This window comes from Macaca fascicularis, chromosome 4 (assembly GCF_037993035.2).
Source record: "Macaca fascicularis isolate 582-1 chromosome 4, T2T-MFA8v1.1".
NCBI classification, from domain to species: Eukaryota; Metazoa; Chordata; class Mammalia; order Primates; family Cercopithecidae; genus Macaca; species Macaca fascicularis.
The window spans coordinates 147231784-147244745 of NC_088378.1; the positions used below are offsets into that span (position 1 = coordinate 147231784).

General features: G+C 38.1%; 2 protein-coding genes across 3 annotated transcripts in view; one reads left to right on the forward strand and one right to left on the reverse strand.

Annotated features, from left to right (window-relative positions):
• SLC17A1 (solute carrier family 17 member 1) overlaps positions 1-12962 on the forward strand; it is a 157840-nt gene that overhangs the window by 138221 nt on the left and 6657 nt on the right. The window lies entirely within an intron of this gene.
• Positions 1-12962, reverse strand: part of SCGN (secretagogin, EF-hand calcium binding protein) — a 49749-nt gene that overhangs the window by 1686 nt on the left and 35101 nt on the right. Inside the window, exons 8-10 of the mRNA XM_005553826.4 lie at positions 10482-10527; positions 10168-10227; positions 8581-8649 (exon numbers count right to left, since the gene is read on the reverse strand). Of these exons, the coding sequence (XP_005553883.1) occupies positions 8581-8649; positions 10168-10227; positions 10482-10527 (175 nt within the window). The remainder of the gene's footprint in view (positions 1-8580; positions 8650-10167; positions 10228-10481; positions 10528-12962) is intronic.

Sequence of the window (12962 nt, forward strand, 5' to 3'; positions counted from 1 at the left end):
TGTATTTTAGTAGAGACACAGTTTCACCATGTTGGCCAGGCTGCTCTTGAACTCCTGACCCCAGGTGATCCGCCCACCTTGGCCTCCCAAAGTGCTAGGATTACAGGCATGAGCCACCGTGCACAGCCACTGGCCTTAAATTTAAAATAGATCCAAGTGGTCCTTTTTTGACTAGAGATGACAGCTTACTCAAGTTCCCTGAAAACCAGCACCTTTTTCTTCTGGGGGCTTTCAGAGCTCATCTGAACCAACCAATCAGAACTCAGTTAAATTAACCAATCAGGGCTCAGCTCTATTGACCAATCAGAACTCAGCTCCAACAACCAATCGGAACTAAGCAAGTTTGAATCCTTTATTTGCATAAACAGAACTCGCTGGAAACCTGGGTGGGCACTGACTGTAAGATTCAAACTCCCTTTTGTTCTCTGCACCCTGGTTTACACTGAAAAGTGTGTCCTCCATTTTCCCGTTTTTTCTTTTTCTTTTTTTTTTTTGAGACGGAGTTTCACTCTTGTCACCAAGGCTGGAGTGCAGTGGCTAATCTCAGCTCACTGCAACCTCCAACCTCCACCTCCCAGGTTCAAGCGATTCTCCTGCCTCAGCCTCCCAATTAGCCGGGATTACAGGTGCCCACCACCACACCCGGCTAACTGTATTTTTTCCATAGAGATGGGGTTTCACTATGTTGGCCAGGCTGGTCTCAAACTCCCGACCTGAGATGATACACCGGCCTCGGCTTCCCAAAGTGCTGGGATTAGAAGCATGAGCCATCATGCCCAGCCCCATTTTCAAACTATTAACGGGAATAAAGCCTTTCCACCAAATTCCTTTTCAGAAAACTTGTGTTCACAAATCTAAATTTAAAAGTCAATATACAAAGAGAAAAAACAAAAAACAAATTTAGTCAAATTTCCAAGCCCCTTGATTACTGGAGTAGTTTTATGAGTGAACAGAGAAGGCAGCCACCCGCAGGTTTGATTTCAGGGGCTCTGGGAAGCACTCTCCATTACCCAACCCTGCCCCAAGGTTTTTTTCGTTTCCAAAAACAAAATCACTAAAAACGTCATCAGTAGGGGAAAAACAAACTGTCCCTTAACTAGCAAGCCACTTTAAGACTCGTTAATTTGCACTGTCCAATGGGGCAAATGACTGACACCAAATCTATTATTGATAGCAGTTTTTAAATAGGAGGAAGGAGGAAACAGCAAAAGAAATTGGGAGCCAGATGGCAGAGCAGGAATAATAAACACCGGAGTAGGGCTGGTGTTCAGAGAGAGATCAGGAGCTGAAAGTCTGGGACCAGAAGATAAATTTGATCAACTTCACTCTTCCTGAATGATTAGACTCTGAGGCCACAAAGTAGCTCGACCTGTCAATAGGTTCTCTTGTAGTTCTCTGCCAGTACCAGGCAAGTATAGATGTGGCCCGAGGAAATGGGGCTCAGAGGTCCTGAAAACAGGCTGCATTCTGAGACCCCCCTGGTGGGAGTTCATTTGTGGTACAGTGCAATGTGGGAATTTTTGCTTTTCACCATCTTCAGTGACTTGTTGCTAAAACTTTTCTCCACTAAATGGCCCCAGGATCCTTTTGGCAAATCCCAAGATTAGAAAAATACTCAAGTGGTAGTCATTTACACATTAGTGTGAATTAATTTGCCAATGTATTTACCTCATTCAAACTATTCTAAGTTTGTTTTTGTTTTGTTTTGTAATTGAAGAATAATGGGCTTTGTTTCCCACCATAGTAATTATTTCCTTCCAGTGAGTGGAAAATATTTTTGGTGTATGAATGTATGTGTGTTAGGGGATGTGGGAATGAATGCGGATGTATGTAAGGGAAGTTCCTGCAGACCTTTTGAGTTATGTTTTTAATATTGAACAACTCAATATGAGTCAGGAGACCTAAATGCCACAGCTCAAAAAATGCACGTGTCACTGAAGACACATCACCAGAAACCCTTGGAGCCTCAGTCTTAACAAGAGTTTTTATAACAAGTGACTAATATAATTGCAGATGGGTTCCTGAGGTAAAAGCTCGAAATACATTAACTCTAATCTTCAGAACAACCCTAGGAGGTTGTATCTACTTTCATCATTAATTCATAGATGAGTAAACTAAAGCACAGAGAGGTTAATTAACTTGCCCACTGTCACACAGCTGAGCCATGTCAGAACCAAGATACAAATCCAGGCAGGCAGGTCCCAAAGTGTATATTTTTCATCACTACACTGTATCATAACCTTTCATGTAAAAGTGTAATTTTTTCCTCATTCATCTCATAGGACAGTGTGAGAGTGGATCTGAGATAAAATTGATTGAAAAATGCTGACCTGTTTCCCTTTAATCCTGGCAGTTGGGGGACCTTTGGGTCTGGCCTTCTCTTCCCAATTCTTGCCCGTAGTAGATACTCAATTATATCTATGAAATTAGTGAATGACTATCCTCAAATGCAGTCTTCCTGTTTTTGTCATACAACTACCCTTTCCTGTACATTCCAATTCTCTTAAAATAATTAAAGTTCATATCCAAGCCTTCTGTTAACCAGCACTCCACAAATCTCTATCTTAGAGTCATCATGACTCCAACACTGGACCATATTCTGACCACTAGAGGAACTGAATTAGAGTTTCACTGATGGTAAGTGCATTTTATTGTAATCCACTTAAAATAATTCTCTATCAATCAAAATATTTAATTAACCAGAACCTTATTCTCTAACCATGCAAAATTACAACATGTTTTCGGTCTCCAGTTTACTATTTATTGGCCATAGTGGTGTTTTAAAACATTGAGGCGACAGGCAGAAGTTAAGATATTATTGCTTTAGATATCTGTCCAGGTCTCTACCAACAAGCCTCATCTTGTTTACAAATTATCACCTGCCATTGCTTTTTAAAATGAAAATAAGAAATTACATTGGTATTCCTTTAGGATCACTTTACTAGGCAAATGGAAATGTCTGCTCAGATACTAGGAAGTCTCCTAGCAGTGTTGTAATTTGAGAAGCTCCAGGAAGAACCTCTTCAATCTTCCAACTTTCTTCCCATCACTAGTTCCCACCACCCCAGACATTCTTTTGTTAGATATTCACTCTTTGGGATTACATTTTCTTCTCCTTGCCACCTATCCTCTCTTTTCAGTTTTTCATCACTCAAGAGATGGCAGCACTTTAAGTCCCTAACTTAATAGTGTGAAAACATATACTATATATACCAGAATGCTATCTTCCTTGATAGACAAAGCTAGGTCAAAATGAAGTCATCATCAACTTTCTGGGTAGTGAGGGGAAGAAAAGTCAGGTTGGAGGAAAGGACATTGAAGAACGAAATGGGAAAACACACCTGCTCTTTCTTCAGATGTTTGCTAAAACTTGACAATGGATCCCAGGAATTTTAAAGCATGCAAACCACTTGATTTAGTAATTTTATTCCTGGGACGAGGCCAAATATAGAGAAAGATTTTTGCACAAAGATATTATTGCATTATTGTTTTGAATCACAGACATGGGACACCATCTAAAGTATTAGTAATAGGGGAATGTTTAAGTAAATTATGATCTAACCACAGGTGAAATATTATGTGGTTACTGAATGACCATTACTATTATTCTATAATAGGCTATATATAGTATACTCTATATTATATATAATATACTATTATATTGTAATGTCTATTATTCACTATAATCTCAACCATATAAAAACATACATAGGAGAGAAGTCAGTTCACAGTCAGTCTGTTAGAACATAGAAGTTATGCTTCTGTTTTTTCTGGTTTCTGTTTTCTGATTTCTCTATGACACATGTATCATTTTTACAATTTAAAAGTGAAAAGAAACATTTTTGCGAAGGGCTAGCTCTTTAGAGAGGCACATGTTAGATTCAATCCTTTATTGAATCTATCAATAACAAGAGGTATTGTCCCCTCTTGCCAACCATTTTCCTGTCAATAGCAGAGAAAAAGCAAATGGGGTGTCCATCAAGGAAAAGAAAGAACTTTAGGGAAGCCTGTGGGCAGGAACTCCCATCACTTCCAGGCAGCCAATTTATTTGGCTTCCGATGTTACTGTTCACATTTATACCTTCTCTTGGGAGATCTTGAATTTCTTGCCATTTTACTTTCTAATTTAAGTTGTGGATTCTTGTGTTGATTTTTATGCTGCTCTGAGTGAGCTACGGATTGTTAAAAAGTCTTGTAGGCCAGGCAGAGTGGCTCACGCCTGTAATGTCAGCACTTTGGGAGGCCGAGGTGGGCAGATCGCTTGAGGTCAGGAATTTGAGACAAGTCTGGACAACATGGTGAAACACCATCTCTACTAAAATTATGAAAATTAGCTGGGTGTGGTGGCGTGCACCTGTGATTCCCAGATATTCAGGAGGCTGAGGCAGGAGAATCACATGAACCCAGGAGGTGGAGGTTGCAGTGAGCCAAGATCACACCATTGCACTCCAGCCTGGACAACAGAGTGAGATTCCATCTCAAAAACAAACAAACAAAAATCTTGTACAGAAGTTATTGTGCATATGATTAACAATATTGTATTGTATACTTGGAAATTTGCTATGAGGGTAAATGTTATGTTAAGTGTTCTTGACATAAAAGAAAACAAAACAAAACAAAAAGACAAAAAAAAAGGTGGAGGGGGTGGCTAGAGAAATGTTTGCAGATAATGGATAAGTTTATGTCATTGATCATGACGTGGTTTCATGGATGTATACTTACATCCAAATGCATCAAATTGTATACATTAGGTATATACAGTGCTTTTTTAAGTGTCAATCATATCTCAATACATTTGTTGGAAAAAAAGAAACCATGTTTATTCCTCAGGGACCTGCTATCTTATCAGATTGACAGAGGAAAGATTTGGGTGCCATTTTTCAGAGCTTGGGGAATGAGGTGTTTTGATAACCAAATAATCTTGTTCATGTAAAGTCAATATATACATCATATATGATTGTCCAAGAATTAAAAGACTATAAGATAAGCTTACTTCAGAGTTATTACTGTAAACACCAAAAACCCTGACCCAGACTTTGTAACTGGGCCACGTTCCTGCTGACCCCATGGTATATGCTCTCTGACACTGTCTTTTAAAATAAATTCCAAATACTGATTTGTTTACTTCTCCCATGGCCCTTTTTTATAAAATGAAAATAAAGAAAAAAGTCACAGGAAAGACTCTGTTTATAAAGCCAAGAAATGTGAAATTCAACTACTGGTCATCCTTTGACTACAGCATACAAATTATATGGTGAGTATTTTTAAAGAAACCTAGAAGACTAAGGAAGGTTCAGTAAAGACTAGGAAAGACACAGTAAGTGTATGCACCTTCAATTATCGGAGGAGAACATTAATAATGAACTACTGTGTACATATGTTTTAGCTCAACAAATCATCTGGAGAATCCCAATAAATTCCTTCTGAATTACTGACCACAGTCTGACTAGGTCCCTAGGAAGTGGCTCTGTCTCAAACTGGCCTGATGCTTACACTGAGAGGTGCCTTTGTGCTGCTCCAGCAGCTCCACAGAAGCAGAGAGGCAAAAAGGGGCAAGGATCTTCACCTTCCCATAGAGGTGATATAAATCCATTGAAGAATGAGGCTGATCTCTGCTTCCAACTAATTTTTTGCATGGTCCAGTATTTTTCCCATCTCTTTCATTTTCTCTGGAAAAAATGTCTTGTCTGCTACATTGTTGGTTTGGATTTTCCTCCTACTGGCCTTTGAAAACCATTGCCAAACTCAATGACAACTGAAAGGCAGAGTTATTGAAGATTATTAAGATTATCCAGATTCAAAAATCATGATTTTTTTACGAAGGGATCCAGTAAAATTACACTGATTACAGATATCTGGGCTTTCTCTTAGAAAAATCATATGGAAATAGCAAGTATCATAGTCACTAAAGTTATGACAGTTATATCACTTTCCAGATCAATATGTGGTAAAGCCAGTGTTTTTTGTTTTTAATAATAATTTATTACCATGGTATTAATTAGTGAAGTAGCACAATATTAATTGCCTTATTCAGATTTTCCTTCTGTAATCTTCATGGCAACTTTATGGAAGTAGGATCTATGACAATTTCCATCTTCCAGATGAGAAAACTGAGGTTTGGAGATGCAAAACAACTTGCCCAAGGTCTCATGGCAGGGAGTGGTAAAATCAGGCCTGGAACCCCGGGGGTCAGCCTAGAATCTGAATTCTTAGCTCGAATTCTCGTCAGCTTCTTAACTTTTACTTGCCTTTATTTTCAACATTTTTCTATAGTATGCAGAGATAATTTTATAATCAGAAAGGAAGCAAAAATGTTCAAGCTATGCATACTAAAATATGTTAGTTAATTGCCATCTGACATACCTATCTTTTAGAAGTTTTCTTTTGTACTGGCTTTTTTTACATTATTGTTTTGGACAGGAATATCCAGTAGAATGGCATAGCCATGCATTGAGCTGCTGATTCCTTTTATGAAATTCTCTTTCAATAACTATTCTCAAGCTCAGAAATGTACTCCAAATATTACACCAGCTTTGTTCTAAGAAAATAACAAAGACTATTACTTTTGGGAATCATTCGATATCCCAGGGTCTGTGATCAGTGTTTATGTTATTTCTAGTCAGCACACAACCTTGGGACGTAAATATTGTGCCCATATAACAGATGAGGAGACAAGTATCAGAGAGATTGAGTAACTTGCCCACAGATATACAGTTCATAAATGGCTGATCTGGAATTAAAGCTCAGATCTGTCACAGTCCAAAGCACTGTCTCCCATTTTACACTGCCTCATCTACAAAAAAAAATTCCAGTTCTTTTCATAGCGAGGGAAAAGAGAAAGAAGGGAGAATAACTAAAATGAGGTTACCAAAGAGGAAGAGCAGCAGCCACCCCCAACCAAGGCAGCCCCTCTGGAAACCACTGCTTCAAATTCTGTAAATCAGATGTATTCTGATTCAAGCAGAGCCTAATCCCTCAGCCCAGCCCAGCTGCCTCCCACAGCCTGGCAAAGACGTGGGATGCCGCAAAACTGTTTTCAGCAACAAATGACACCTCTGACCTGAGAAAAAATTGTTTCCCACAAGTTTGAGACTAAAGAAAAGGGGGAGCAAAGAAGAAGGGAGGTTGATTTGGTTAATGACTGATTGCTCACTGTGACTGTGCATCCACACTCACAGCTGGGCTGTGTGTGTGGGCCATGGAACAGCAGAAGGCCAGAACCTCTGTGGAGGGTGGTGGGGTAGAGTGCAGTAAGGTTCCAAAGCCCCCAGGCTCTACACTCAGGCAGTCACTGCCCTTGGATCCAATGCATAAGAGACCAGGCAGCTCTCAAAAAACTGTCCCATTCATTCTCTCAAAAGCAAATTAAAACTCTAGTTCAGCAAATGCTGCCATGCAACTTTAATATTCCTATAGATAACTGCTCAGTTTCTATTACAGAAGCCATTCTGGCATTAAATAGATAACGGGTGAAATGGGATTTTCCTCTAGCAATCAATATAAAAAGCAATATCACACCAATACCCATCAATTATTCTGGCTGTGCAAATGTCTGTAAAATCTCCAACAGGAGCAACAAGAGAACGAGGAAAAGAAGAGGCAAGGGACCCGTTGGGATGAGAACAACAAAAGAAGGGAGTCACAGAAGACGTCTCATCAGGCTAATTAGACGTCAGAGAGGGTTTTATCCATGCCTGCTCTATCACAGTACACAAACTTTCTGGAGATTCATGCAAAAATTGATATCTGGACATTTTTCAGCTGCAAGGCTCCATAGTGTTAATCGGATTTTCAAAGAAGTCTGGAACTCCACAAACAGTTCATAATTGCTACTCTAATTTTTTGCCATCTGGGCTGACCAGAAAAGAATCATTGTGTTCTGAACAAACCTCAAAAACTCCCTGAGGATACAAGACTACTAAATTCATTGTCTACACAATCCCATGGAAATGGAAGAATTGGAAATGATCTGCTGAACTGGATCATGTAGCTGGTCAATACAGTTCAACAGGACCTCAAAGGAAATTTTTTAAACGTTGTCTATCCTACATAAAACAGCTGTGTGATATAAATATAATCTAAACTTCATCCGCCCCAACCTCAGCAATGTCTTAACCCATAAATAACCATCTTAGGCTAGGTATTAGATAAGCCTCTTAGTAAAAAAAAAAATATATATATATATATGTATAAAATTCTGAAGATCAGTTTTATTACATGAAATTCAATTAAATGTTTTAGTTATTCTAATAACCAAGTCTAAAGGGAAAAGGGACTTTCTGTAACCAAAAAATAGAACAGAAAGATATTCAGTGGCACTGCGGTCCTTCGGTAAAATAGCTGGCCTTTAAATGATGGTAAAAAGATACCTGTATGATAACTTCAAGAAATTTAAACTGCAATCTTAAGAAAGTGAGGGAGGTTTGTTGGGTTTTATAGCAATTCAAAGGTTATTAAATAAACTGCATCTCTAGATTTTATCTTCGACATTAACCTTCAGTCTCACTGATTCCCACACATAAAAAATGGAATCAATCAAAATGACAACCCCAGTTCATAATAAGAAGAACCTGCACTCACCTGGACAAGCTCCATCATGTCTTTGACAAACCCATCCACTTCTGGGCCTTCTAGGGCTCCCGTTTTACTCTGAAAAGGAAAAGATCCACTTGCCTAAAAATCATTTTCTTAAGCCAAAAAGCAAAGGAATAAATTAGATAAATAAACCGTATCAGTATTCTTGTGTGGCCGCAAATAGATTTAGAAGTGGCATGTTCCAATTTATGTTCTCCATGCAGGACGTGAATGTTCCACATGAATTAAAATAACTCGTTGAAAACTGCTCCATGTAACCAAATGAGAAGTCATACTTTTGAGTTCCTCGGCTTTTGTAGATTGCAGTCGTATGTCATATATTGACTTTATTTGCTTCCTGGGTCCTAGGCTTCAGTTTAGATAAGTGTTAATTGTACATAATATTAATCCTTTGAGGTATAGGTTGAAACTTTTTTATCTTGCCCTATAATTTGGCAATGATATGGTGATTACTAAAATATTTATTTTAAATCCAGGAAGACTACATTGAATGAACATGTTAGAATTATCATTTGGTCTGCACATGAGACCCTTTATTCCCATTTTATAACACATGCAAATATGAACATCTATAAAATACAATACATATTAAAGTATTTGTTTATTCTCTAAAGTTCCACTATAATAACTCATCTGCTCTCTTTGTGATTTCTTAATCCTGAGCCTTTCACATATCATTTTAAAAATTCCATTCCCTAGTGTATTTACCAAACACTTACATAGTACTTATCAGGCACTCTCATAAAAGCTTTCTAAACCTGAATTCATTTAATTCTCATAACATCCCCAGAAGGTAGGTATTATTATCCTTATCACCCCAATTTTACGAATAAGGAAAACAAAGCACAGGGAGGCTGAGGAACCTGCACAAGGTCCCATAGGTAATAAGCCATTATTCAAACCTAGGTAATTGGTCACAGAAGTCACATCTTTAGCCACCTCTATGCTAGACTGCCTCTCCCAGGTGATGCTGTTTTCTGCTCAGAACATGACACATAATTATCTAGTCTGATTAGTTTCAGGGAAACATCCTTATAATCTTTCCCAACTTTTTTCTCCTTTTCTACTTTTCTTCCTTCTTACATCATACTATCATGTCCTTAGGAAATTTAATCTCTTTGCCATACTTTGTACTTATAATTTTTATTTTCTCCCCTTTTCATCAAATAATTGGTTCTACAAGAAAAATAGTTTTCATGGTAAATAGGTATGACTTGTCCTCTATTTCTTTGGGTTGAATACTGGGTTGGGGGGTTGTATGTTTTTATGCATGATATTATAAATGAACTCTTAGTCCTACAAGAAGGAGAAAACTTGTAGTTTGGGTCCAAGGAGCCAAAAAAAAGTTATCTTTTTTTTTCTTTTCTCAACCATGTGTACTCCTTTGGCTCTTTTTACTCTATTCTCAGAAGGTCTATAGAGAAGTTGAGGGTACCTTGACCTACAAACACACAGATGGGATTGGTATTCATCATGTAAGTTTAGGGTCTGTTGGGTAAGATGGTTCCACGTAGGGGCTAAACAAGTTTCCTACTCAAAGATGGCCAGCACAATATAAAGAGGCACACTTACAACATCATAGTGGGCAAAGATTTTCTCAAAGTCCCTTTTCCTTTCTTCAGTAGAACAAGCCTGTGTAAGGAAAAAACATTATGTCAGTCCAGCAATGTGACAATTCAGCTGTACAATTCTTCCAGAGTCCTGGACAACTTTTGTAAACTTTGAGTCAATGACCTTTAAGATCCCTTGATTCCACACTGAGCCTTGTCTGTTTCTAAATAAGTTATAAAGTAGAGCAAATAGATGCCTTCCCTTCTTCTTTCCTGCTCAAATCCATAGAGAAACAGCAATGACATAAACCCATCTATAGTAATGTCACTACTTACATCCATTTTAAATTGGAGAAGGAAGTTTTCCTGAAGAGCCAGAATCCTAAATTAAAAAAAAAAAAAAAAATCCACATAAGGATCGTTCAGCTCTCAGTTATATGAAAATTTATAGCCCTGGTGTGTGGAAAGTACAGACAATTTCCTGCAAAACAGAATAGGTACTTGAAAGACAGAACTTCTTACATCACGAAAACAGAGAAATTAATTGGGAAAAACTCGTAGAGATTAGTAGTCACCACAGACTTTTAAAAGTTCATCTCAGTGGAAAATGCACAGTATGGCCTTCTGGAAATTCTCTCCTCCATAAAGCAATGAGAAAACTGGAAAAAATAGTCAAAATAATTTTCCCAGAGCTCTGGAAAACAATTAAAGTCTTGCAGCAATCTGGGGAGTGTTTACTCTGAAAAAAAACAGCTAAATCTTTTTTTTTTTTTTGAGATGGAGTCTCGCTCTGTCGCCCAGGCTGGAGTGCAGTGGCGCGATCTTGGCTCACTGCAAGCTCCGCCTCCCGGGTTCACGCCATTCTCCTGCCTCAGCCTCCTGAGTAGCTGGGACTACAGGCGCCCACCACCGCGCCCGGCTAATTTTTTGTATTTTTAGTAGAGACAGGATTTCACCGTGGTCTCGATCTCCTGACTTTGTGATCCGCCCGCCTCGGCCTCCCAAAGTGCTGGGATTACAGGCGTGAGCCACCACGTTTTAAGACAGAGTCTCACTCTTTCGCCCAGGTTGGAATGCAATGGTGCGATCTCGCCTCACTGCAAGCTCAGCCTCCCGGGTTCACGCCATTCTCCTGCCTCAGCCTCCGGAGTGGCTGGGACTACAGGTGCCCGCTACCAGGCCCGGCTAATTTTTTTGCATTTTTAGTAGAGATGGGGTTTCACCGTGTTAGCCAGGATGGTCTCGATCTCCTGACCTCGTGATCCTCCCGCCTTGGCCTCCCAAAGTGCTGGGATTACAGGCATGAGCCACCGCACCCGGCCCCCAAAATAGCTGAATCTTGGTTAGAACAATGACTGTAGCATTTAACTTGCCCTAATACATACACAGAGCCCGTTAGCAAGAGAGTGGGCGACTTACTGGTCCAAGACATTTTAGAAAATCTCTGTCCAATCATGAACTGACCATTGAACTAACCTAGCAGAGACTTCAGTGGACACACCTGACAAAGAATATAGACTTCATAGAATTAGTTCAGAAAAGTCACCAAATAAACAACAACAAAAATCATCAATACACCAGAAACATGACCTATAAGAAATACTAGAGGGAGTCCTTCAGGCTGAAATTAAAGGACACTAGACAATAACGTAAATCCACATGAAAAAATAGAGAGCACCAGAAGCGGTAAATATATAACCCAATGTAAAATACGGCATAAATGTATTTTTTTGTGTGTAACTTTTTTGCTATCTGATTTAAATTACAATTTCATAAAACAATAACTAAAAATCTATGTTGTTGAGCACACGATATATAAAGATATAATTTTAACAACAGAAAGGAGGAGAAAGGCATTTGAACTATATAGAAGTAAAATTTGGGGTATAATATTGAAATTAAGTTGTTACTAATCCACAATTAGATTTGATCTAAATTAAAATGTTAATTGTAATCTAGCAGACAACCGCTAAGAAAATAACTCAAAAAAATAGCAAAAGAAAAATAAGGGAATTAAAATAATACATTTGAAAATGTCTGTTTAACGTGCAGGAAGCGGTAATGGAAGGATAGAGGAATTTTTAAAACTTAAGACAAAGAGAAAACAAATAGCAAATATAAATCCTACCTTCTCAGTAATCACGTTAAATATACACATATTAAATACTCCATTAAAAGCACAGATTGGCAGAATAGAAAGAAGTAAAACTATCTCTTTATAGATGATACAATCTTGTATATATAAAATCCTAAGGAATCCAACAAAAAACTACTAGAGCTAATAAATCCAGCACACTGGCAGAATGCAAGATTAATATAAAAAATTCAATGACATATCTATACATTAACACTAGCCAGTCCAAAAGTGGAATTTGGAATACTAATCCTTTTATGATAGTATCAAAAAGAATAAAATATTTAAAAAATTTAATGAAAGAGGTTCAATTTGTAGACTGAAAACTACAAAACATTGTTGAAACAAATTAAAGACTTAAGTAAATGAAAAAACATCCCACGTTCATACCTTGGGAGACTTAATATTTTTAAGGAGACAATGCTCCCCAAATTGATCTGCAAGTTCAAAACAATCCTCATCAAAATCTGAATTGGCTTTTTTGCAGAAATTGACAATCTGGTCCTAAAATTCATGTGAATATGCAAATGAACCAGGATAGCCAAAACAATCTTGAAAAAGAGGAACAAAGTTTGAGGACTCACATTTTTTATTTCAAAATTTGCCTACAAATCTACAGAATCAAGATAGTGTGTATTGGCATAATGACAGACATGTAGATAAATGGAAAAGAATTGAGAGTA